This window comes from Pogona vitticeps, chromosome 5 (assembly GCF_051106095.1).
Source record: "Pogona vitticeps strain Pit_001003342236 chromosome 5, PviZW2.1, whole genome shotgun sequence".
NCBI classification, from domain to species: domain Eukaryota; kingdom Metazoa; phylum Chordata; class Lepidosauria; order Squamata; family Agamidae; genus Pogona; species Pogona vitticeps.
In genome coordinates this window covers 75,600,985-75,627,937 of record NC_135787.1, presented here as the reverse complement: position 1 = coordinate 75,627,937, position 26,953 = coordinate 75,600,985, and the positions used below count along the sequence as shown (strand labels likewise).

At 41.4% G+C, this 26,953-nt stretch overlaps 2 protein-coding genes and 1 long non-coding RNA gene across 9 annotated transcripts; 1 reads left to right on the top strand and 2 right to left on the bottom strand.

Moving 5' to 3' along the window:
* Positions 1 to 24,321, bottom strand: LOC110075222 (toll-like receptor 6). 6 transcript variants are annotated; one of them, XM_073001146.2, is made up of 4 exons: positions 24,213 to 24,321; positions 8,209 to 8,331; positions 6,146 to 6,343; positions 1 to 5,252 (listed from the first exon to the last, which is right to left on the bottom strand). In XM_073001146.2, exons 3-4 carry the CDS (start codon positions 6,270 to 6,272, stop codon positions 2,824 to 2,826), a joined length of 2,556 nt encoding a protein of 851 aa, XP_072857247.2. In that variant the 5' UTR covers positions 6,273 to 6,343; positions 8,209 to 8,331; positions 24,213 to 24,321; the 3' UTR covers positions 1 to 2,823. The 6 variants fall into 6 exon arrangements, with proteins under 6 accessions (XP_072857247.2, XP_072857249.2, XP_072857246.2 ...); XM_073001148.2 differs by having other exon boundaries at positions 6,146 to 6,255; XM_073001145.2 differs by lacking the exon at positions 24,213 to 24,321 and adding an exon at positions 10,536 to 10,655.
* On the top strand, positions 10,549 to 11,456 carry LOC144589418 (uncharacterized). The gene is made up of 2 exons (XR_013545508.1): positions 10,549 to 10,658; positions 11,271 to 11,456. It is a non-coding gene; the product is annotated as an uncharacterized LOC144589418 (long non-coding RNA).
* Positions 17,825 to 24,346, bottom strand: LOC110075223 (toll-like receptor 1). Of its 2 annotated transcripts, none has more exons than XM_020786228.3 (2): positions 24,213 to 24,346; positions 17,825 to 20,334 (listed from the first exon to the last, which is right to left on the bottom strand). In XM_020786228.3, the coding sequence occupies exon 2, from the start codon at positions 20,253 to 20,255 to the stop codon at positions 17,892 to 17,894; it is 2,364 nt and encodes a 787-aa protein (XP_020641887.3). In that variant the 5' UTR covers positions 20,256 to 20,334; positions 24,213 to 24,346; the 3' UTR covers positions 17,825 to 17,891. The 2 variants fall into 2 exon arrangements, with proteins under 2 accessions (XP_020641887.3, XP_078250137.1); XM_078394011.1 differs by having other exon boundaries at positions 17,825 to 20,316; positions 24,213 to 24,345.
* Positions 24,347 to 26,953: the final 2,607 nt, after the last annotated feature.

The window sequence follows — 26,953 nt, the reverse complement described above, 5'->3', positions numbered from 1 at the left end:
TTTCTTTGATTCTTACATTTATTTTAGGACAAGAAGGCACATACACATTAAGTAATCTAAATAATTTTTGAATAACTACTCAATATGGGTAACCGCTGGCATCACTCCATTCCTCATCAGTTACATCATTCAACATCCATCAAAACTATGACCCTTTTTGTGATAATCTGGTTAATGACAGATTCCTCAAATCATTATCTCCCAGAGTGTCAGGAAATTATGGACCAAACCACATTTACCCACCTAACAATCCTTTTCATACTATGGTTACTCCAGTACAATCCTAAAATGACATGGCAAAAGGAGCAGTGTAGGCAATAAGAAAAAACTGAAAATCCATATGGTAGTGATATAGGGCAACCAAAACAGCATAAAAGCACCTGCAAGTTTTCAAAATATTTCAATATGTTTGATAAGACACAATATTTGAAAACACAAGGGAGGGAATGAAGAGAGCAATGATTTAGTGCTAAAAACTATGTAGCCTTCGTGTTTTCTTCCAGATTTAAGAGAGGTGAAGGGTCTGAACGAAGATTCTAAAACAGTTTATTCGTGAAGGCTTTCAACACCAGGATCTAATGGTTGTTGTGGGTTTTTCGGGCTCTTTAGCCATGTTCTGAAGGTTGTTCTTCCTAACGTTTTGCCAGTCTCTGCGGCCGGCATCTTCAGAGGACAGCACTGGCGAAATGTTAGGAAGAACAACCTTCAGAACACGGCCAAAGAGCCCGAAAAACCCACAACAACCATTCTAAAACAGGTTCATCGAATCATAGATTAGCACTAGCAGATACAAAGAAAAATGTTGCTCCTCCATTTTGAAAACTTTGTCACCAGAAAGGAGATGTCCACCACACAGTTTCTTTACTGATGAGGCTGAAGGAGGTATTTTTAGATGCAGAAATTAGTAAATGAGAAAAGATGCTTGTCATATTTTGGGCCAAACCACAAAATTTGATTTTGGGCCAAACCTATATATGATTTCTGATATGGCCTCTGCTAGGTCATATGTATGTGCAGCTTAAAATACAAAGATTCTCTTTCTTTAAAAAAAAAATCTGTTTTTTCTCTTCATTTAAATTTTAAAAAATACATCTACTGTACTACAAACACATAAAACTTACTAAATATATAAACACAAAATACAAATGCACTCCTCCCCCTAGAGACCATTATATCTTACATACTTTTACTTATAATCAAAATCTTCCTTCTCCTTTATCCACCCCCGAAGTCCTTCCAAAAATACATATATTCATTGCTGGGTTTTTCCCTTTCCCTTTACACAATACAGCTTTTATAAATTCTTCCCATACTTCATTGAATCTATTAACCTTTATTTCTTCCTTTTTAAACTTAATTTCTGAAGTCAGTTTATCATTAACTGCCATATTCTATTTCTTCGTAGCACTCTTGCAGCTGGAAATTCCAATTCTTCTTCCATTTCTTTGCTATAAGCAATTGAGCTGCGGTTATCAAATTAATTACAATTTCTTTTTAAATATTATTCACATCGCAATTTTCTATCATCAGTAACAATGCTGGTTTTGGAACTATTTCAATATTTACTTCCAACCATTCTTTGATCTCTTCAAATACCTTAACCCATACTTTTTGTACAACTTCACAATTCCACCACAAATGAAAATATGGACCATTTTAAGAATAAGAACGTAAGAAGAGCCCTGCTGGATGAGGCCAAGGGCCCATCTAGTCCAGCTTCCCAGATGCCTCTGGGAGCACACAAGACAACTAGATACCTGTCTCCTGATACCTCTCCCTTGCATCTAGCATTTTGAGGTATCCCCCTTTTAATCCTGGAGATTATACATCCCCATCATGGCTTGGAACCTGCAATGGACTTTTCCTCCAGAAACCTGTCCAATCCCCTTTTAAAGACATCTAGGCCAGATGCCATCACCACATCCCGGGGCAAGGTGTTCCACAACTTCTTTGTTACATTTCCAACATTTCGTAGAATACTGTATTTAGAATCTATAATATTTAATTTTACCACCTCCATAATATTTTATAACCATTTTCTTTTATCCCAATTGACATATTTTTATCCTATTTGACATATTTTTTAAAACCCTTCTATTCCAGATTTGTTTTCCAATCCTCTTCATCTACACAGTATCTTCCCTATATCCATCTTCCATACTGTTTTTAAATCTTTTAACTGTTCACCCTGACTATCAAGATTCTATAAATTACCATTGTTCTTCCCACACAAAGATTCTCATTGGTCTGGTTAAATGTATTCATTACACATCATAAATTTTGGGATTGTTTCTAATGTAAGGAACAGTTTTGAATATACTTTTCTTTAGAACTGCACAGACTTTCTCCTATTTTTTAACAGAAACAATACAATCTTAAGGTGATATGTTATGCGGATACACAGCATGCCATGGAGACACTTGCTGCTGAGGCCCATATGTATGTGCACCTTTTTGTTTAAAAAAGGATATAAGCTTGATTCTCAGGCACCATCTTGAGAGTGGCAAGGACCTGCCATACAAATATTATCACTGGCCAAACTGAATGTAGTAACTTATTTTATTTATAATGTTTAATGTGGAAATTGTAATTTCCAATTAAATGTGTTTTCCCCTAAATATATTATACTGTACCATTACATCACAATAATGTGGTTTCTATTTAATTTACAGGTCCTCAATGTTCTCTGCATTCAAAAGATCCTTATAATACTTGTGAAGAGCAAGTGCATTTTAAAATACATACTCCATCATATGATATATCTATGTTACCTGATATAATGACATCTTTATCCAATTATTTAAATATAAACCAGCATTTTCTCTACAATATCTTCATTTCTTCACTTTCATTTGAAATCTTAATTTGAATGGCTGCCCTGAGGTTAGCCCAGAAAAGCCCATGCTTACTTCTCTCCTTTGGCCACTCCAAGTAGGTCCTCTTGGCCATGAGAGCCTTCAGTTTGTGGTATCTGGCAGGAACGATGTATGCAGGGATCGATTCTAACAAAACAAGGATTAAACTGTCATGATCTTCACTGAACACCTTGTGATGGGCAAAATAGAGCTCATAATGACACCATTCACTCTGCACAAAGTTGGGAGACAACACAAAGATGGTCTTGTAACTCTTCTCTATGCAGTCTATGATATTCTCAACAATGCTCTTTCCTGCAACAAAGTTTCTCTCATGTTGGCAGATGCGTATGGACCCATCTTCCTTCTCCAAATTTGGAATCAGGACATTTTTCACCCAGTCAGAATCGTGTTCACTATAGGAGATAAACGCATGGAACTGTACATTACTGAACATGTCTTCAGGTTTGCTCTTCCAAATCCTGTGTTTTACTTGACTCCAATGCCACATCATCTTCAAATACCATGGAATGTCAAAACGGATGCAGATGACCGAAACAGCAATCAGTAAGACCACAGCAATAATTAGAATTACAGCAACCAACAGGGGCTTATTGCAAACAAGTTCAGAGATATGAAATTCTGATAAAGGGACTCCCCTTGAAAGTTCTGGGTATTCACACTTGTATGACTCAGGCCAATCAACCAACTCCATTGATCCTTGCTTTTCAAGATTAATGAATTGTCTTAATTCACAGGAGCATTTGAATGGATTGTGCCCTCCCTTTAAAGTCTGGATATTCTGACATGTTTGAAAGAATTCAGAAGACTGAAAAATAACAGAATTATTTTCTATACTCAATAATCTGAGATTGCTAAAGTGGCCACATCCAGGTAGAGAAGTTAGCTTATTAGAAGCCAAATGTAATTCTTCTAAATTGTTCAGCTCTATCATTTCTTTAGGAATACTTGAAATGTGGTTGTATTGTAAATCCAAAATTTTAATCTTGATTGGTAAGCATCTAAAGACTGATTCAGATAACATGTTAGATGACAAATTCAGTTTAACCATATTTTCAACCCAGCCACAATTATTTTTACCGTCATATTGCAAAAAATTACGACTTACATCCAAATATTTCAGAGACTTCATGAGACGGGTCATTAAACTCACTTTCATAAGATCTTTAAGATAATTCTTTTGTAAAATGAGTGTTTCTAGAAAGGGTAGGTTATTACAATCTTTGAAAATCATGTCCGTCAATGTATTATTTGAAAAACATAAGTAGGTAAAACGACTGGGTTTTGAAGGACAAAGCATTATTAATATACCTGAATCAGAAATAGACAAGGCTTCAATTTGCATTTCTGAAAAACTTGTGTAAACAATACTCTGATTAAAATATAATGTTGCAACTTCAGTATGTTTAATGGTCAATGCTTTTAGAGAGGTATCTACACTACTGAACACTTCATCATTGAAACTCGTAAGAGTCAGACCATAAATATTTAAATATTTAATGGTGGATCTCCACACAAAATGAAAAATTTCCAAGTTATTTATCCAAGAGAGCTGTATATTAATCAATGTTAAATTTAGTAACCTTCCATTTTTGTTCAGTTTTGATAAAAACATTAACAAGTGATTAACTTGGTCACCTTTAATATTTGAAAGTTCTATACTTTCTGTAACATTGAGTTCTAGGTCCTCAACAACTGGTAATCCTCTATTGTGTGGGAGTGCAATATGGAGGTTCTTCATATTAAACACTGGAAGAGCCCCAGAGTGATATTCAGAAAGGTCTTCTAAGCCGAAGAATAGAGTTTCCACTTGTAAATGATCAAGAAGATAAAGAACTGATTTATGTATTCTTCTAGCACTTATACCAAAGTATTCCAGCTTTGGTATTATGCGGGACTCAAAGCTCACTGTCATATTTATATCGTCATTATAAGAAAGATCAAGATACCTGAGACTTGATAAAGGATGACCAGAAAGAATTTGCAGGTTGTTGTGGGATAGATCTAGATGTTCTAAGTGTTTGTTGTATTGAAAGACACTGAAATCAAGCCTTCTGATGAGGTTATAGGACAGAATTAGTGCCTTCAGTTTGGAAAGAGAACCAAAATCAGACATCTGAATTTCAGAAATACGGTTCTGTGACAAATCCAAAACGGTTGTTTGAAGCGGTAGGTTCTTCGGAACTGTATATCGGATACTCTTTGAGTAATTTGCTATAAATCCATTTTCCACAGAGGTACAAGTGATATTCCAGGTAAAGATACAAAGACAGAAGAAAATGCTGGCGCCTAAACTTTTTGTTTCTACCATAGTGTATAATGTTTCTTTCAACGTATTTATTGGATTTCTCATCCCTTTATACCAACCGGAGGACCCTGCAAGAACAATGCACATTAACATGTTAACTTATCGAAATTAAATTATGGCTCTCAAGTTTTCTAAGATTTATAATTCGTTATTATTTAAATTATAATTGCAGACACTAGGAAAATGTCATACTGATCATATGTGTCTTGTATTTCAAGGTAATGAAAGTACTGTTTCTTCAATAAGTCCTCATCCTGCCCACCACCACCACCACCACCACCCTTGGGGGTTTATAAAAGGATATTCCACTGTGTGTCTGGAAGTCACCCAGAAATTCCAAGCTCTGTCCTGGCATGACCAGTATATCAGCCCTGTCTAGTTTTCCATCTCATCATGAATCAAAACTTGATCAAATAAAAAATAAGCAACCTGTCTGAACGTAGGAGAAGTGTACGTGGGAAAAGGGCAGTGGGTACCCCTCTTCCTGGCCTGGAATGTGTTCATGCATTCATGTATTAAAAAGACACAAGCACATCCAGATTGTCAGCAAGAGCTTTGGAGTGGTCTCTGAGACAACTCCTACCAAACATCCAGCTCCCAGACTCGGACTCTGCACTATTTTGCAGCAAATTTTCCCTGAGCCAGCAGACAAACTGCTTATTCTCAGGATGAACTTTCAGAAATTTTTACAAGGTTTGTTCACCTAGAAATAGAATAATAACATGAACCTACCCTGCCAGGAGACACACACACACACACACACACACACACACACACACACACACACACACACACACACACACACACACACACACACACACACACACACACACACACACACACACACACACACACACAATTTTGACCCCTGAACTTTCAAACATTTTAAAAAGTTGCCCTGTCAATTCATTAAGATAAAATCCTTGACTGTTAACACCTCTATTACAAAAGAGAGGGGTACCTGAGAGACTATGGATTCTGAGCATTACACAGTAGCTGAATGTTGCTGTGCCTGTTTTGTTGATGGCTCCTAAAGTGCAGTGTGACATCCATGCAGTGTTCTTTAACTTCCTAGTGTGTTGGTTCATTGCAGAGAAACATGGGGACTGTTAAGCTGATTGTAGCAGCAGTAGAGCTGACTTCAAGATTAAGCCATTTTCTGATAAGTCGCGTCAATTTGTCAATGTTATAATAAGGGGAATAAAAATAGGAACTTTGCTGAAGTTCCTTGGTGCTTCTTGGGTTCTCTGTTAGATTTTCAGATTAAAACAGATACATTGCTAATACAGTTTAAAACCTTTGCATAATCAGCATCAGTGAGAGTTCCTCCTACATTTAATCATTTACATTTGGTCTGGCAAAGCAACAGAGGAGATTTGCAGAGTATACTCAGAGCTTGGACATGTTACTGTTTTGGAATAACTCTCCCAGCCAGAGGAGGACTAAGCAGCCACCTCTTCGTCTGGCATTATTCCACCATACACTCTGCCTACCCCTTCATAATGGTATGTCAACCAGCTTCCCCGAACCATGCATGCAATCCAACCTCCATTTCAGCCATAAAGGGGGAGGAAAAACATGAGCAATATTTTCACAATCAACTATAGTCACATCGGCTGCATATGAAACCACTGGGAGAGATTATCTGGAATTTTTGGGTTCGGTGCCACCAGTATGGAAATGACATCCAACTCTACCTCTCCTTGCCACCTAAATCCGAGGAAGCTACTCATCAGTAATCATTAATGATTGTTGATTACTGATCACGAATCAGTAACAGTAATGAACTAGATGAGGGTGAATAAACTGAAACTTAATCCAGACAAGACAGAAGTGTGACTGGTCAGTCAAAAGGGAGATCAAGGAATAGGAATGCAGCTGGTAAAGGTAAAGGTAAAGGTTCCCCTTGACAATTTTTGTCCAGTCGTGTTCGACTCTAGGGGGTGGTGCTCATCCCCGTTTCCAAGCCATAGAGCCAGCGCTTGTCCGAAGACAATCTTCCATGGTCACATGGCCAGTGCAACTTAGACACGGAATGCTGTTACCTTCCCACCAAAGTGGTCCTTATTTATCTACTTGCATTTGCATGCTTTCGAACCGCTAGGTTGGCAGGAGCTGGGACAAGTGACGGGCGCTCACTCCATCGCGTGGATTCGATCTTACGACTGCTTGGTCTTCTGACCCTGCAGCACAGGCTTCTGTGGTTTAGCCCGCAGCGCCACCACGTCCCTAAATGCAGCTGGTACTGGATGGGATAACACTCTTATTTTAAATGAAGCAGGTGCACAATTTAGGGATGCTCCTGGATTTGTCTCTGAGTCTGGATGCCCAGGTCTCAACGGTGGCCAGAAGTGCATTTGTACAATTCAGACTAGTGTGCCAGCTACATCTGTATCTGGAGAGATCTGATCTGGCCACTGCAGTAACCAGGTTACTTCCTGGTTGAATTACTGTAATGCACTCTATCTGGGGCTGCCAATGGAAAGTGTCAGGAAACTTCAGGGGGTCCAAAATGCAGCTGCCAGATTGCTGACTGGGGCTGGTTACAGGGATCACATAACCTCCCTATTACAGCAGCTCCACTGGTTGCTGATTAGTTCCGGGGCATCATTTAAAGTTCTGGTTTTAACTATAAAGCCCTAAATGGCCTGGGTCCAAGCTACTGTATCTCAAAGACCATATCTCCCATTACGAGCTAGCTCAAGTGTTAGGACAGTCAGGAGAGGCCTTTCTCATGTTCCCACCACCTTCACAGGTGTGTCTGATGGGGACACAGGAGACGACCTTCTCTGTTGCTTCACCCAGGCTTTGGAACTCCCTCCCACTTGAAAAAAATAAACATATCCTGAAAATAAGCTCTAATGTATTTTTGGAGGAAAAATTAATATAAGACCCTGTCTTATTTTTAGGGAAACAGGGTATGTATATGAATGAATAGACACCTGACCAAAAAAATATTCAATCCTTTCTCATTTCACAACAAATTAGCATACATTTCAGTATTTGATAGATCTTACCACCTACCTTATGCTTCTCAAAACAACAGTCAAAAAAGGGACTGCCCTTGACAGTCCTAGCAGGAAGAAAGCTGTCTTAAAGCTGGTGCAAAAGTTCACTCTGGGCTTCTACATCAGAAGATCTACCAGTCTGACAGGAAAAAAATATATATTGAAAAGACTTCCAAGATAATGAGAAGATGACAGACAGTATTATCCCAAGAATTTATAAGTTTACATTTTGAGCAAATTAATACAAGTGCAGGATTTGCAGAACTACTGCATCATGAACTAAAAATAATACACCACTTACAAGAAATGACCAAATCCCACTCTGTAACACTTCCTCTTTTTGAAGCTGCATGGGTCTTTCATTTTACTTTTGCACTCTTGTTACAAAGCATATTGGCAATGCTAATTAGCTACCAAGACCAAAATGCTCCCAAGACTTGCTAAGAAATCTGAATTCAAAACATATTGACAGTGAGACAACAGATGAGATTGATGGAGAGATGTGTTTCAAAGTGGAAATCTCAGAGTTCCTTGCACTTAGGCACAAAGGAGGAATACCTGGTGGGAAGGACAAAGCAAATCAGTGGGGTTTATGAGACTTGGGGTCCTAAACATCTGAAGGATGAACCTGCACCTGGTGGTAGATGGTAAATTTGACAACATGGGTCTGGCAATCCATAGGAGCCTGGATTGCATCTTGGGCCTCAAGGTCTAGAGGAGCTTGGCTGCAATTCCCATTATTATGAGGGAAAATGGAGGGCAAATAGTGGATCATGGCAGGGGTTATTTATAGAAATTCATCTCCTTGAATCTATAGCCTAAATCCAATTGTTAATTCCATACAGAGAAATTGCTTTTAACCGGTGGGCAAAATTCTGATGCATAACTTTGCACCCCAAAAAACCCAGATCAGGTGCTGAAAACATTTAACTTGTGCTAATTAAAAGCTTCCTATCCCCCTCCTTTTAGGTTCCAAGGTTCCCTTGGACTCCCGTTTGCCCTGGGGAAGCCTTTGGGGGCCTTCAGATTGGCGACAGTGAGCCTTAAATTAAAAAGACATGGGAGAATGGAGGATTTTCCTGTATCCTGTGGTGGTAATGCACCGACTGACCTCTGTCGCCCACTTGGGTTGCTTAAATTTGTCCTTCATTATGCAACAACAGGACTTTTTTAAAAAAACGAGTTAAGAGATCTACTGTGTTAATAATGCACCATGAAACCTAAGGATCATTATTATTTCATTTGGCAATAGGGAAGAGCATTACTTATTATTGTTGTAAAGGGTGTATGAATCCTGCCAGCAGGGCTGGGGGAGTTGAAACTGCCCCAAAGAGGCAGACAAGAGTGACCAGAGGCAAGGACAAGGACATTTACTGCACATTTAATAGCTGTGTGGAAGGGTTGGAAAACAATGTAACCATATACAATTTTCCAATTCTCGGCAGCACATTTTAAACTTCCCTCTGGTACAGCTGTCTAAAGTGAAGGACCCCCTGGGCTCCTTTAGCTTTTGGACCCTGACAGTGACCACAAGCACCAGCTCTCCTTACCAATAGCAATTCCCCTCCCCCAATTAATTTCTGTAGCCCAAGGAAAATTTGAACTCAGGTCTCCTGAATCTTAGCACTGTAGTCGCTACCCCGCGCTGGAGCTCAGTCTGAGTTGCTTCCTGTTAAATGCGGACAGAAGATGGTGCCTCAGAGACAGGGGAACCTCACTCAGCGCTGCTCCCTTAGCGCTCAGGAACTAGATTTGGGCGCAATTTATAGTAGGAGGTTAGTAGCCACCGCGACGATCGATCGATCCATAAAAACCGCACATCAATTTAAACCATTGATTATCTAACCTCAAAAGTACTGATTTCTAATGACAGTCCATCAAGAGGGAGGGTCTCGAAACAAACTTGCAACTCAGGAAGCCCTTGGAAAGCCTGAGAACGATTTTGAAGATCCTGTGTAATGCTAACGAAAGGTGTTTGGTACGTTTTTCGACTACAGCTCCCAGCATCCCGTCTGAGAACTCCTGGAAGCAGTTCGAACCCACAGACACGCTTCCCGCGTCGACGCGCGTCCAAGTCAGCGGCGTGTGAAAGCACAGCGTTCACGTGCCACTGTTAATTAGCGGTGTGGGGGGGGGGGAACAGGCTGGGTTGGGAGGGAAAGCAGGGAGAGGTTTGAAAAGTAAGCAGCGGCGAATGGGCGCAGCTCCGAGGTGAGAAGTTGGCGGCGAGGAAAAGCTCGTTTACTCACGTCTTCCCGGCTTCGCTTCGATGAAAGCCGCGGCTTTTCCCTTCAGCGTCCTAAGGAAACCTGCAGGCATAAGCCGGAGAGGTCTTTTCCTCACCTTTCCGGGGCAACGTCGTCGTGAGGAGGAACGATGGACGGGATCGCTAAACCGAAAGCGCGCAGCGCTGCCGCGACCCGCCCTCGTAGCTCCGCCAGGCGGGTGTTTCCCACCGCTTTTCCAGTAAGAAAGTGGCGTGACCCGTCGGGCAACCAAGTAACACCTCGAAGCCGTTGAGCCGAGAGCCGGCCTTTCTCGTCCGGAGAATGCGCAGCAACACGACGCCTCCCGAGGCTTCGGCCTCCTTTGCCGTTTCCTTGCAGAATCTTCCACCTCCACCTCCACCCCCCCCGCCAGAAAGTCTGGCATTGCCCACTCGTCCACTCGCTACGTTTAGGTGTTAAAACCTAACAGGCTTTTTTATTTTGTGCTAAAAGGTTCCCAGGCCCTAGAGCACCTCAGAAATAAAACCAAGTGAAACCGTCCCGGGAGTCGGGCATACTTTTTCAGTACATGTAGAACTGACGACGAAAAGGGGGAAAGTCATGAGGTGGGAGGAAACAAGCTTCGGCACTTGGGTCTTGCTTACAGGGTGAAGCAAGCAGTTGGGACATTCAGCCTGTCCCGGAGCTCGTCTGCAGCTGGAGGAACGGGCTTTTTCCATGTGCTAAGGAGCAAGTGGCCCTTGGTGGGTGGAAGGAGGGAAGGCGCTCGACCGAGAACGCCTTCCAGGCATGATGGAGCCGGGTCTGCTTCCTTTTCTCCTCAGTGCAACCAGATGTTATTTCTTTACAGAAAGCATTCAAAGAAAGAAGGATGGTTACAAGCCATTGGCCTGGGGCCCTGCTTCGCCCTTCAACACCAGAAGAAAAAGAGGAAGAAGACAAATGGTCCCATCACCTCTCTCTCTCTCTCTCTCTCTCTCTCTCACTCTCTCTCTCTCACACACACACACACACACACACACACACACACACACACCCTGGTTGAATGACTGCTAGATGGCCGTTGGGCAGAGGCAGCCTTGCCAGAGCTTGCTTTTACTTATGACCAAGGAAAACATACTTACTAGCAGGAATGTAGCGCAAATGCCCTCGTCATGACGGTCCCCATGGCAACCCTCCATGTACAGAGAGTCCAAACATGCTGGCTGCTGGATAGGTGCATATCAACAGTGGAGAAGCAAGTTTTTGTGAAGCTAGTGGTTCTTCATATCCCATTCCACACATAATTTGTATTACAACAAACACAGGCTGCAGCTACACTGTGATTTGATTTATTCAGTTCACTTTTAGTGACCACACAAGGGCCACTGATGGATTGGAGCCTCAGTGTGATTCACATTTCAGATCACAGCCCCCCCCCCCTTCATTCCTCTGTTCCTGCTTCTGCCAACCCTTTTGCAGTTCACGGTCAAGCCACTTGGTTTTTAAAGGGCTGGACAGTTTTATGGAAAACACAGCAGCTTTCCTAGGTTTTTCACAATGTAATAGAAATATACACACATATTGTGGAAACATATCGTCTGTATTTCATCTGGGTTGTTCCTATTTTGTAGCAACCTTTTAGTTAGTTTTTCTATGCATAGGTGGTCTAACAAACTATTGCATAAATGCAATTGATTTTAATAAACAAGTACTGCACTTGTTTATTTAAAAAATGAAAAAAGGGGGTGAATGTGTTTACACACAGTGGATGAAACGTAAGAATAAAAAACAGAGATCATGAACAGATTCTCCTTTGTTATACCTACATAAACTTCTGTGTGCCAGAAGTTGAAATGATATTTAGTAACGGAAAATCTTTAAGAATGTTTATTGTATAACATGTTGAAAAATAAACTAAAAATACTTGAACTTTTTATTTGATATAGATTTGTGCTTAACAGAGTATAACAGTTTCATAACATCTTCCATAATAACACACAAATTCGTTCGTTTAGTCGTTTAGTCGTGTCCAACTCTTCGTGACCCCATGGACCAGAGCACGCCAGGCCCTCCTATCTTCTACTGCCTCCCGGAGTTGTGTCAAATTCATGTTGGTTGCTTCGCAGACACTGTCCAGCCATCTCATCCTCGGTCGTCCCCTTCTCCTCTTGCCATCACACTTTCCCAACATCAGGGCCTTTTCCAGGGAGTCTTTTCTTCTCATTAGATGGCCAAAGTACTGGAGCCTCAGCTTCAGGATCTGTCCTTCCAGTGAGCACTCAGGGTTGATTTCCTTTAGAATTGATAGGTTTGTTCTCCTTGCAGTCCAGGGGATTCTCAAGAGTCTCCTCCAGCACCAGAATTCAAAGGCATCAATTCGTCTGCGGTCTGCTTTCTTTATGGTCCAGCTCTCACTTCCATACATCACGACAGGAAAAACCATAGCTTTGACTATTCGGACTTTTGTTGGCAAGGTGATGTCTCTGCTTTTTAAGATGCTGTCAAGATTTGTCATTGCTTTCCTCCCAAGAAGCAGGCGTCTTTTAATTTCGTGGCTGCTGTCTCCATCTGCAGTGATCATGGAGCCCAGGAAAATAAAATCTGTCACTGCCTCCATATCTTCCCCTTCTATTTCCCAGGAGGTGATGGGACCAGTGGCCATGATCTTAGTTTTTTTGATGTTGAGTTTCAGACCGTTTTTTGCACTCTCTTCTTTCACCCTCATTACAAGGTTCTTTAATTCCTCCTCACTTTCTGCCATCAGAGTGGTGTCATCTGCATATCGGAGGTTGTTGATATTTCTTCCGGCAATCTTAATTCCGGTTTGGGATTCCTCCAGTCCAGCCTTCCGCATGATGTATTCTGCATATAAGTTGAATAAGCTGGGAGACAATATACAGCCTTGTCGTACTCCTTTCCCAATTTTGAACCAATCAGTTGTTCCATATCCAGTTCTAACTGTTGCTTCCTGTCCCACATATAGGTTTCTCAGTAGATAGATAAGGTGGTCAGGCACGCCCATTTCTTTAAGAACTTGCCATAGTTTGTTGTGGTCCACACAGTCAAAGGCTTTTGCATAGTCAATGAAGCAGAAGTAGATGTTTTTCTGGAACTCTCTGGCTTTCTCCATAATCCAGCGCAAGTTAGCAATTTGGTCTCGAGTGCCTCTGCCTCTTCGGAATCCAGCTTGTACTTCTGGGAGTTCTCGGTCCACATACTGCTGAAGCTTACCTTGGAGGATTTTGAGCATAACCTTGCTAGCGTGTGAAATGAGTGCAATTGTACGGTAGTTGTAGCACTCTTTGGCACTGCCTTTCTTTGGGACTGGGATGTAGACTGATCTTTTCCAATCCTCTGGCCACTGTTGGGTTTTCCAAACTTGCTGGCATATTGAATGTAGCACCTTAACAGCATCATCTTTCAAGATTTTAAATAGTTCAACTGAAATGCCATCACCTCCACTGGCCTTGTTGTTAGCCAGGCTTTCTAAGGCCCACTTGACTTCACTCTCCAGGATGTCTGGCTCAAGGTCTGCAACTACATTGTCTGGGTTGTCCGGGATATCCATATCTTTCTGATATAATTCCTCTGTGTATTCTTGCCACCTCTTCTTGATGTCTTCTGCTTCTGTTAGGTCCCTCCCATTTTTGTCCTTTATCATGTCCATCTTTGCGCGAAATGTTCCTCTAATATCTCCGATTTTCCTGAACAGATCTCTGGTTTTTCCTTTTCTGTTATTTTCCTCTATTTCTTTGCATTGTTCATTTAAGAAGGCCCTCTTGTCTCTCCTTGCTATTCTTTGGAAGTCTGCATTCAATTTTCTGTAACTTTCCCTATCTCCCTTGCATTTTGCTTCCCTTCTTCTCTCTGCTATTTCTAAGGCCTCGTTGGACAGCCATTTTGCTTTCTTGCATTTCCTTTTCTTTGGGATGGTTTTTGTTGCTGCCTCCTGGACAATGTTACGAGCCTCTATCCAAAGTTCTTCAGGCACTCTGTCCACCAAATCTAGTTCCTTAAATCTGTTCTTTACTTCCACTGTGTACTCATAGGGGATTTGGTTTAGATTATACCTGAGTGGCCAAGTGGTTTTTCCTACTCTCTTCAGTCTAAGCTTGAATTTTGCTATGAGAAGCTGATGATCAGAGCCGCAGTCAGCTCCAGGTCTTGTTTTTGCTGACTGTATAGAGCTTCTCCATCTTTGGCTGCAGAGAATATAATCAATCTGATTTCGATATTGCCCATCTGGTGATTTCCATGTATAGAGTCGCCTCTTGTGTTGTTGGAAAAGAGTGTTTGTGATGACCAGCTTATTCTCTTGACAAAACTCTATTAGCCTTTGTCCTGCTTCGTTCTGAACTCCAAGGCCAAACTTCCCTGTTATACCCTTTATCTCTTGGCTCCCTACTTTAGCATTCCAGTCCCCTAGAATGAGAAGAACATCTTTCTTTGGTGTCAGTTCTAGAAGGTGTTGTAAATCTTCATAAAACTGTTCAATTTCAGTCTCCTCAGCATTGGTGGTTGGTGCATAAACTTGGATTATTGTGATGTTGAAAGGTCTGCCTTGGATTCGTATTGACATCATTCTATCATTTTTGAGATTGTATCCCATTACAGCTTTTCCCACTCTTTTGTTGACTATGAAGGCTACTCCATTCCTTCTACGGGATTCTTGCCCACAATAGTAGATATGATAATCATCTGAGCTGAATTCGCCCATTCCTGTCCATTTTAGTTCACTGATGCCCAGGATGTCGATGTTTATTCTTGCCATCTCCTGTTTGACCACCTCCAGCTTCCCAACGTTCATAGATCTTACATTCCAGGTTCCTATGCAATATTTTTCTTTGCAGCATCGGACTTTCCTTTCACTTCCAGGCACGTCCACAGCTGAGCGTCCTTTCGGCTTTGGCCCAACCACTTCATTAGCTCTGGAGCTACTTGTACTTGTCCTCCACTCTTCCTCAGTAACATGTTGGACGCCTTCCGACCTGAGGGTCCCATCTTCCAGCGTCATATCTTTTAGCCTTTTGTTTCTGATCATGGGGCATTCTTGGCAAAGATACTGGAGTGGCATTGCCAGTCCCTACTCCAGGTGGATTGCGTTTAGTCGGAACTCTCCACTATGTCCTGTCCGTCTTGGGTGTCCCTGCACGGCATAGCCCATAGCTTCTCTGAGTTACTCAAGCCCCTTCGCCACGACAAGGCAGCAATCCATGAAGGGGAACACACAAATGGCAGACAGCATATCTGAAAATACTACTTCTCAATTTAAAAAACCCTCATGCTATCAGACAAACAGAACAAGCAGAAGAAGCTTCCTCCTGTCACATCTTCTGTATGGGAATTAACTCCTTCAAGTACCCATGGGCTAGCACTAGACAGAATCTGATTGGTTAAAGCATTCATTATGTAAATAACTCATCTCAATCATTTGCATATATACATATGGGAAACTTTGACATCTGAGAGTTCAGCCTGGAGGCAGGCGGTTCAGCATGGCCTCTCCCAATTTGAAGAGACCCTTGTCCAGCAGGCCAAGGCAAAGAGGCAGTCCCGGAAGCAGCAAAAACAGAGAGCTGGACAGGGTACAGATTGTATTTGTCTTCAGTGTGGAAGGGTTGTCACTCTCCAATTGGCCTTTTCAGCTACACTAGACGCTGTTCCAAGTCCTTGATACAGAGCACATTACCATAGTCTCTCGAGACTGAAGGATGCATAAGAATACATATATACATGCTGGGTTGCACAGTCTTTCCCATGATCCCTAAACATCATGTCCCAACTGCCTATATCACCACAATACCACCCACACATGTCCCCTGTCCTTTTTCAAAAGCAAGCAACTGCTCACTTGGGGGAAAGTCTGTTCAGATAGATTCAGCTTGAAAATTTAGAAGCCCCACCCCTGAGAAAAAACTCTGTATTGGGAGCAAAAAAAAGGGGCCAGATAATGTTGTAGTCCCTAATGCTCAGAAGGTCCTAGGACTTCAACCCTACAAGCCTTGGCTCCACTACACTACTGGTTACTAGAAGAAATGAAGTAGCAGAAGGATTAGTTTCTGAGTTGCCGTGTGTAAGGTTTTGTTGCAAGTTTCACTAAAAGCAAAGCAAAGTTCATCCATTACCTGGAACAGAAGTCTCTTTGCTTCGACATTCATACATGATGCTATACATGTTTCTTTTCATGCAGTTTATTTATGTGTTCATTTAATGTAGAACTGTAGGTTGTGACTGATTATTAAACTGCATGTAAGATGTCAATTAACTTTTCCCCCCTCTCACTTCCTCCCTATCACCACCACTACTGTGGCAGCTGCTGCTGTTCATTACCTTGCCTCTTCATCCAGGACTAATTTGAACTTCTAGAGGAAAAGCAGAAAACAGAAAGGGATTTCTGTACCTTCTCCTCAGTATTGTCACACTTGATTCCGCTGGGGCTAGGAAGTGAACATGCAACAACAACAAAAAGGAGAAGCAACAGAGTGAAAAGTCTTGGAAGACTGGCACTAAGGTGCACAATGGGATACAGGCATTATCAACCACTGGACATCAACCACTGGGGTGAGCCCTGTGCTTTTTTATTAAAGGGGTTATTCAGATATTCCTCAATTCTCATATTAGATTTATTATTAATGTTAGCTCCACCTCATTGCACTTGTTCTTTTTTTGACTCATGGTTTCTGTATCCTGATTGAGAATTATCGTATTCCCTATCCAGGGTCATCATTGTCTGTGCCCGCATATAGAAGAGATCCCTTCTGTTCAGATTTCAAAGGAAATAGTCATGTTAGTCTGTTGCTACAAAGCCAACAAGGAATCTTGTGGCACCTTGAGGAAAAACAAGTATGATTTAGCATAAGCTGGAGATGTGGGCTATAGTGTACTTCTTCAGATGCACAGTGCAGCCTATGTAGAGAAACTGATACTGTATGTAAAACTCCCACCCTCCCCATGACGGTATAAATTTTTGCCTGTGGACTCTAGTCTATGAGAACCTGTGCAAAAATAGAACTTCTTAGTCGTTAAGATGGCAAAAGACCTGCTCTGTTCTATCTAGGTATGCTGCTGTATTGTTTATTGCTAGAGAAAGTCACTGCCCAAACATATCACTCAAGGAAAAGCTTTGGTCTTTAATCTACATTAACTTATTTTTTAGTTGCTATGATGGGAAAGATTTTTCACCTTTAACAAGGATACATCCTTACAGAACAACTGAGTTTTCTTTCTTGCTTCTTATTTTGATAGAGTTAGTACCTGTGTTACCTTGTCAGTAGATAACTTATTAAGACATCATTTATGACCATAATATTTGATCACTAATTTCTTTTGACACTGCATACGCCATACTTTTATTTCACCATTTCCTTGTTTAATCATTATTATTAGGGTTGTTTGGATTTACAAAAAAAGAAAAAGAAAAAAAGAACTTAATATACCTTTATTTCATAACATAGATCAGACAATAATAATTGGCTTCGCTACAAGTCATTCATTTCTCTTGATATGGAATCTTAATTTGAATGGCTGCCCTGAGGTTAGCCCAGAAAAGCCCATGTTTACTTCTCTCCTTTGGCCACTCCAAGTAGGTCCTCTTGGCCATGAGAGCCTTCAGTTTGTGGTATCTGGCAGGAACGATGTATGCAGGGATCGATTCTAACAAAACAAGGATTAAACTGTCGTGATCTTCACTGAACACCTTGTGATGGGCAAAATAGAGCTCATAATGACACCATTCACTCTGCACAAAGTTGGGAGACAACACGAAGATGGTCTTATAACTCTTCTCTATGCAGTCTATGATATTCTCAACAATGCTCTTTCCTGCAACAAAGTTTCTCTTGTGTTGGCAGATGCGTATGGACCCATCTTCCTTCTCCAAATTTGGAATCAGGACATTTTTCACCCAGTCAGAATCATGTTCACTATAGGAGATAAATGCATGGAACTGTAAAATATTCAGCTGATCTTCCGGCTGGTTCTTCCACTTCCTGTGTTTTACTTGAGTCCACTGCCATATCATTTCCAAATACCATGGAACATTAAAATGAACACACAGAAAAGATGCAACTGCTGCTGTGGCAATGGTAGTAATAAGAATGATAGTAACCAAAAGTGTTGTGTTGCACGTTATGTCAGATACATGGAAGTTCTTCAGTGCACTTCCCCTTACATTCTCAGGGTACGAGCACATGTACAACTCAGGCCAGCCAACCAGCTTCACAAGTCCTTGTTCCTCAAGATTAATGAACTGTCTTAGTTCACAGGAGCATTTGAAGGGATTGTGTCCTGCATTTAGTTCTCTAATGCCTTGACAGGAGTGGTAGAACTCAGAAGATGGTGTGACAACTGAGTTCATTTCCAAGTTCAGTATTGTCAGACTTCTAAACTGACCACATCCAGGCAAATCAGATAGTTTGTTAAATGCTAAATTCATTTCTTCTAAAGCCCTCAGTTCAATTATATCTTTAGGAATACTTAAAATGTTGTTGCTTTGAAGATCAAGCTTTTGAATATTGACAGGCAAGCATTTAAAAACAGATCCAGATAACATATTAGATGACAAGTTCAATTCAACTAGATTTCTACCCCAGTTGCAATCATCACCATTGCCATTGTACTGTAATAAATTCTTGCTCATATCCAAATATTTCAGAGACTTCATATAACTGGTCATTAAACTTACTTTGGCAAGATGTTTAAACTGATTTTTTTGTAGAATAAGATTTTCAAGAAGGGTTAAATTGTCGCAACTTTTGAAAACAGCGTCTGTTAAGCTATTATTTGAAAAACTTAAGTAGTTAAAACTACTGTATTGAGATGGACAAAGCATGTGTATCAAACCTGCATCTGCAATGGTCAAAGCAGTAATGTTCATATCTACAAACAGTCTATACAAATTTGTTGGTTCAGAGAAAAATGTCGTGAATGTAGTCTGCTTAAGAGTCAAAGCTTTGAGTGAAGTTTCAGTATAATCAAAAGGTATTTTGTTTGGAACTTCCAACTGTGCTGCATTAGAGATAACAACATATTGAATGGTTGATTTCCACACAGCTTGAAGTATGTTAATTAGGCCATTCCAGTCACACTGTATGTTGCTTAAAGTTAGGTGTAGTAATTCTGCATTTTTGTTAAGGTGCAACAAGAAAGTTCTTAAGTCATTGATCTGTTTGTCTTGGATATTTGACAACTCTAAATTTATTGTTGCATTGATTGCTAAATCCGAAAGCACATGGAAATCACTGTTTAAGGGGAGTATAATCTGAAGACTCTTTGTGTTGAACATTGGAAGATTTCCAGAGTTATATTTAACAAGGTCTTCTAGGCCTAAGAACAGAGTTTTGAGCTGTAAATGAGCAATATAGCTGAAATCTGACTGCTGTATTTTTCTAACACTGAAGCCAAGATATTCAAGGTTCTTCATTTTGCCAAACTCAGGGCACATGGGTACAGATAGAAAGTGGTTGTAAGAGAGATCTAGATGTTTGAGTTGCATAACAGAATGACAAGAAAGTATGTACAGGATGTTGTGGGACAGATCTAGATGTTCTAATTCTTCATTGTATCGGAAAATATCAAGATCAAGGGCTCTGATAAAATTGTGAGATAGAATTAGTACCTGCAGTTTAGGAAGAGAACTGAAATCAGAAATCAGAATTTCAGGGATATGATTATGTGACAAATCCAGCACAGTTGTTAGAGCTGGCAGCTTTTGGGGGACAGTAGCCTGAAATCTGTGTGAAAAATTTGTAGTCAATGCATTTTCCACAAAAGGCTGGGTATTACTCCAAATGGTTATAGTCAAGGCAAAGGCTTTCAGGAAATTCTTGGTGCCTGAGGTTCTTCTATTTGCCATAGTGCAAGTGGATTCTTTATATTTGATTATGGACCACCTTCATCTTTCCACATTGTCAGCCCTGTAAAAATAATGTGTCCTGTAAAAAGAATTTTCCTTAGATTATTAAGACAAAATTATTATATTCAAAAGAAATCTTATTTCACTAGATGACTATTGTAAGGATTTTAATAAAATGGCTGATGTTAGAGTTCAACAAATTGAATTTATGTGGTGCAGAGATGTTGCCTTAAAAATTAAGACTGCCTTTTGAAATGTACCACAGAGAGGTACATTAAAAGTAAGAGTACATTTGGAAATGTACTCAAGGAATATAAGTTTATATTCCAAAACCAAAACACGGCCATTTGTTTTGGAACACAAAAGACAACAAGGCAGTAGTAGCTCATTAAGTTTTCTGCCAGTTTTCTTAGTGACAAAAGTAAACAACAGAATGCTTACATTATGTGAAACAGAAACAACAGGACAAAATTTAAATGCATTTTAAATTGCTGCTTGAGTTATGTTTTATCTATAAAGTTAGTTAACAAAGAAATATTACAAAATAGATGTGGCCACCTGTATTAAACAAATGGGAACAGTCATATATTGTACAATATAAACTTTTAGAGAATAGTGTAAAAAGAGAAAAGGATGGACATTATTTTTAGCAGTTTGTTTAATAATAAGTAAGTAGAGAAGAAACACAAAGGTGCTGTTTGGCTTATGAGGCTTTAGTCTTGTGATTAATGGTAACTGAGTTCTGAAAAAAGTATTAACTTGCATATATATTGTAGTATCAGTTAAAATAACATGCACATGTATTGTACTGTCCCAAGTGAATTACATCATTCAAGGCAATGGTGGGGATTTTACTCTCTCTTTCTTGACAGCCAGGAGCAAGCCAGGCCAGGAGCTTGCTGAGCAAAGCCTTGGAGATACAAGGAGCTTCACTTCACTTGGTCTGGGAGAAGAGAACTTTGGAATGAGAAACCTCCTGACCTTAAACATGTAGGCTTTTCATTGGTTGCAAAGTATAAACTCTGATGGAGTTTGTTGTTTTTAAGGATGTTTCATTAGGCTATATAAAGTAAACTTTCTCTTGCAGTGATATACCATATTTTTCCATGTATAAGATGCCCCCATGCATAAGATGCCCCCCACACTTTTCTAACCCAAAATCTTTAAAAAATCTAAAATTAGCTTTGGGGGCTGCTCACATGAAAAGGAGAATCTCCTTCTTGTGCGACTCTTCCGGAGCCACCAGAGAAGGAAAGCGCACAGGATGACATCAGCACCACTTGCTGTCACCTGCAAGAATAGATGCAGTATTGCCGGTGGTTGCAAAGGGGTTCCCCCTGCCCACTGAGTGGGAGGCAGCACGGCGCATTGGTTTGTGCCTGAGCCCATCAAAGGTGGTGCCGAGCCCTGATTAGCCTTGGCACGGCTCAGCAGTGAGCCTGGCTCTGCTTGGCGCATTTCCGTGCCCCGCCCGGACTGGAGGCAGCAGCTCTCAATTGCGCTTTTTCTTCCTCCTCCTCCTTCTCCTCACCAGGCTTTGTGTGAATGGAGTGAGGTGGCAGCAGCAGCAGAAGCAACTGCCAACCATGTGGAGAGCCAGGGGAACTTCAGAACTATCACCCCCTTCTACACCTCTTTCTCTGGCAGCAAAGATGCTGAGTCAACTGATGAGTGGCGGCAGCAGGAACCTGGACTTTGGAAGGGGTAGCAGGCTGGCACTGGATGAGGCCCTAGAAGGCGCTGCTGCACTCAAGAGCCCCTTCTGCCACAGCAGCTTGAAGGAGCCTCTTCTGACCCAGGGCGCTGCACTGTTGCATTGAGAGGCACCTTTCACACCTGCAGTGGCAGGAGTGGGGCCGAGTCTACCAAGGGAGAGGGGAACCTCCCAGTCACTCCCTCCCATTTTGCCCCAGAACTTCTCCCTGGGCAGCACCAGGTTTGTGGTGGGCGGCTCTGAACAAAAGGGAGGCGTAACCTGTAGCTTCTGTGCAGAGTGGGAAGGGGGGGCGCCTCCCTCAGCAGGCACTGCTGTCCTTCCCTGCACATTAGCAGGAGGAGCTGTGAGAAAAGAGGTCAATTTTTAGTCTAAAGTTTTTAGACAAAAAGTATTGTCTTATACATGGAAAATATGGTATAATGGAGAAACATTTTGTCCTAAGGGAATGGAAAAGAGATATGTTTTGTCTTGCGGATGGACTGAGCATGGCAAAGAGATTGTGCTGCATCCAATTATGGACATAACATAGCTAACTAGCTAAGGATTGGCGAGAATATATTTTTCTGTGTCTCTTTGCCTGGGAGGTCTAAAATCTTTGCAGGACTCCTAGGGGAGTCAGTTACTGTATTCTTACCAGGTTCTGACACTGAAATCCAGTACTGTAGTAAGTTGCAACTAGAGTAAACCCATCAAACCAGTGGAACTTATGGAGTAATTGACTCACCAAATGTCCACTGATTCAATGGACTTACTCTACCACTAAATTTCCGCTAATGTGTTTAAAAAATGTATTCTCAGTACAATCATGTTGCAAGGATCCCATGAATGATTCAAAACTGTGTAGAATCTTGTCAAAATAATGAACACTGTCAATTCTGATGCTACAAATTTACAAAGTTACACTTACGGAAACATGCAATCTCAATTGTCAGGCCAATAGTGTTGGCAACCTCTGGCCAGCAAGCAGTGGTATTGTGGTAAATTTTGAACTGCAGATGCTCATCATGATAGTCCTCATATCAGTGCTCTCTAGGACAGCCCAGAAATGCAGGCAGTGGTGTTAAGCCATATTTCTGCAGCATAATACTTTGTTTATTATGTCCAGCTCATTATATTCCAAGGATTTGTTTTCCCTGCATTAATGGGAAACACTTTGGCCATCGTCCTCTGCAGGAGCGTGGAGCATAATGTTTCACTTGGATTGTTCACATGTAAGACAAGATAGATTGCACAGAAGACAAGAAGCTTTTCAGTTAAAACCAGACTAAGACTTGTTGCTGAGTATCTTAAAAGCCTTCTTTCTTCCCCCTCCTCTTTAAACTTAAATTTGCCAGAGCAAAATAGACAACTCTAACTCTCCAGATCCTGGAGTAAAATTCTCAAGGTCTCTCACCATTAGTTATGTTGGCCAGGGCTGATGGGAATTGCAGTCAAACAATGTTGGGAGGGCTCCAATTCCACATTTCTGACTGACTGACTGACTGACTGACTGACTGACTGACTGACTTACTTACTTACTTACTATCATATCCCGCCTATCTGGTCTTGCGAAAAAGTTGTTATAGGAGTGAGTGAAGGGAGTTTTGTGTTAAAACAATGTCCTCTTACGGGACTAATTGGGGGGAAATTGGGTAAATTAGTAAGTAGGAAAATAACAGGAAAACAGTAACGTTATGAATTGATCCAACAAACAAAAGTGAGGAATTAGAGGCGATGAAAAATAGATAGGATATGAAAAATAGAAACTCTGCAAACCTTATCAAAGTCCAGTGGGACTTCGGAATAAACAATCCACAGTCAATGAAATAAATAAAAAGAACAAGATAAGGCCAAACCAATTGTTTTAAAAATCGCAAAAGTACAACGATACTCGCATTTTCTAAGTTGTGAACAAGGAAGGATAAACGACTGAAACCTCGCCTGTTGAGAAGAGAATACGGAACTGAAACCGACCACAGAATAACCCTGAATTCGCCTACTCAAAAGCAAATTCCACCCATTTCCACAGTATTTACTGTTGGACAAGTCGATATGTACTGTATAGGATCGCACTCACCCAGCAGCAAGCCCCTATGAAGTCCGTAGGACTTCCCTCTGAGCAGGCACATACAGGAATGCTCAAAACACAGAGATTTTTAAAAAAGAAAAAGAAAAGAAAACGGTACTATTAAAGAAGGAGAAGAGGGAAGGGGGAGGCACGATCCACCTTCGCTACCGCCTTTCATGCTCTCTCCACTTACTTCGTTGAATGCAGGGAAAACTCCATTCCAATCCAAACCATTCGCGAGGCCACTCCGGTGGGGGACTGCTGCCCTCTGAGCTGGAGATGCAGCGAAAAATAGTTTATTGGCCGCGCGTTTAGCCTCTGAAAGGCTCCTCCCTTCTGCCGCCTCCCTGCCTTCGGGCAGAGAAGGCAAAAAGGAGAAGGGGTACAGCGACGCAGAACCGTCTCGTTGACGCTAAGTGACAGGAGGCGCTGGGGAGAATCATCTCTTCCCTCCCTCCCCTCCGCAGCGAGGGTAGTTCGTGGCCGCCGGGGCGAAAGAGCGCCCCCTCCCGGAACATTTGCGCTGAGGTACAGTACTCTCCCCGTCTCCGTCCACCAGCCCTTCGAAACTTTTAAAGCTTCAAAACTCAAAGTCACTTAGGAAGCGGAACTTGCTTTCTGATTTTCCAATTCCTCCTGCTTCAAATCAGAAAAAAAGAGGAATAAATAAAAGGCTGTGGGCCTCAGCACCTGGAATTTAAAGGATGGGCTGCTCCAGGAGACATTTCTCTTTTTACTTCTAGATGCTGAAGGAACATCATGATCATCATCATTATTGCCGCTGTGGTAGGTTTTACACACTCATCTTGTTGATGGATTGCAGTTCCCATTGCCCTTGGAAATTAACCATGTTGACTGGGGGCTGATGAGCCCTGGAGTCCAACAGCACCTTGGGAGGTCCAGATGCCCCGGTTATTTTTGCACTGCTGACTTCGTTGCAAAATAGCAATCGTAATCAGCAGCAAATGAATGAATCAATCAATCCATGAATATCTGGTTTTGCCTCCTAACCTGTAATGAGGTATACAAGGGATCCAGTACTAAGACAGTCTGCTAAAGGAGGACATGAAGAGAAGAAGAGAACCACGACCTAGCATCACCATCATTCTGATTGCATCTCCCCATTGTGATATAGAGGAGCACTTGTTTTCTCTCCATAAGAATTTTGTTTGTTCATTTTGAAATGCTTTGTTGACCAGGCTGGGCATGACTGCTGCTGAGCACCCCCCTGCTTTCTTGGGGACTCTGATTAATTTAATGAGACACTTATTAGATATAATGTTGAGAGAAAAATCAAACTGTAGTTCAACTGAATGGGGCCAGAGGCCATCTGAAGGTCTTCTGTGTGCTGGTGGACACACTGTTCTCTGCTACCATTGTGTCTACACAGTCACACAACGGAGCTCTTTGGGTGGTCAAATGGCTGTTAACATTGCTGCCCAAGATTTTTTTTTAAAAGTCTAGACAATTCAGTAAGTCCATCGTGTCTTCAACAGCATAATATGTTGCAGAGAAAGTATCTTGAATCCATTCTTACATCAGCACCACCAATGCTTATCAAGCTGCTTTCCTATTTCTCTTTGATCAGTTTTTAAGAGTTCTGTATAGAAGTATCAGGGACAGCAGGAGTCAGTCTAGCTCAAGGAGTGACCTGCCCTCACTTGTTATTAGCTAAAATGGCCATGGTGTTTCCTTCTCTCTTGGCACGTCTGTAAGTGATAATGCCCTCCTGCAACAGAGGAGGCGTAGGAGGAAGTTAGCTAGCTTGTTCATTTTTAGTTGCTGGAAGTGTGAAAGCCACTGGAAAGGGTGTGCACATCATCTCTAGGGCACAAGTGATCTACAGAAGCAAAGCACCATGTCTTCTTTTTACTTCACCTGCCATATGGAAGATAAAACCAGATATTGCCCACAAATGGGCAGGACTGGGGGTTATTTTTTTAAAAAAAATGCAGCAGGCTTTATATATTTAACTTAAACACCACCTTTCTTCCAATTGTTAGTTACTCATTATCTTTGTAATTTTTTTTACCATTAGGAAGCAAAGAGGTGTTTGCATGATTTTTTTCTTCATGTGCCAGAGTAACTTGGCAGGCTTTGGTACTAATATGTACCATGACCTTGAGTAGGAATTGCTTCTCTGCCTTAGGGAGCAAAGCATCTTGGATGAGCCAGTATACTGAATACCTGAGACCAGTTCTCTAGATGACGTCTCCCAGCAGTTTTTATGTAGAATCTATATATTACAGATGCTATGGGAGATAGAATGGAAACCTACAGAATTTCAAGGCATGATTGTTCCTTTCAAAGGGTCAAACGATTACCTCCTATCACCACCTTCTGGAAAAGCCTCGTGGCGCAGTGGTTAAAACGCTGTACTGCAGCTGAAACTGTGCTCACGACCTGGGGTTCAAATCCCAGGTAGCCGGCTCAAGGTTGACTCAGCCTTCCATCCTTCCGAGGTCGGTAAAATGAGTACCCAGCTTGCTGGGGGGGGGGCAATGTGTAGCCTGTATAATTAAATTGTAAACCGCCCGGAGAGTGCTTGTAGCGCTATGGGGCGGTATATAAGTCCAATAAATAAATAAATAATAAATAAATAAAAAGACACCCCAGTAGCAGTGAAACCATTGTCAAACTATGTTTCACACATCCAGTCTGAACAGTCTCACTGGAAGAAGACTATGACTGGTGGTACCAAAAACGTATAAGTGATCAAGTAGAATCAAAGAGTCACATTTCCCCTGTCTTACTTCTGATAAAGGTCATCCCAAAGAGTGATCAAGGTACTTTCTCAGAACAAAGTGATCCTAAAACCTCACTGAAATGGATCCCGATTGTCAGTGACTGCTGCTGCTTGGACATCATTATTTCAGTCATTCTTAGGAAGGGATTATTGACACTGTCCTATAGTTGTTGACGCCGCCAGAGTCC

What these genes read in the sequence shown, in the direction of transcription:
- LOC110075222 (XM_073001146.2), bottom strand. Translation starts at nt 6,272, where the DNA reads ATGAACCAACACACTAGGAAGTTAAAGAACACTGCATGGATGTCACAC. An exon ending in CAGAATCCATAGTCTCTCAG is followed by an intron (nt 5,253 to 6,145) that starts GTACCCCTCTCT and finishes TTGTTCTTGCAG; the next exon opens with GGTCCTCCGGTTGGTATAAA.
- LOC110075223 (XM_020786228.3), bottom strand. Translation starts at nt 20,255, where the DNA reads ATGGCAAATAGAAGAACCTCAGGCACCAAGAATTTCCTGAAAGCCTTT.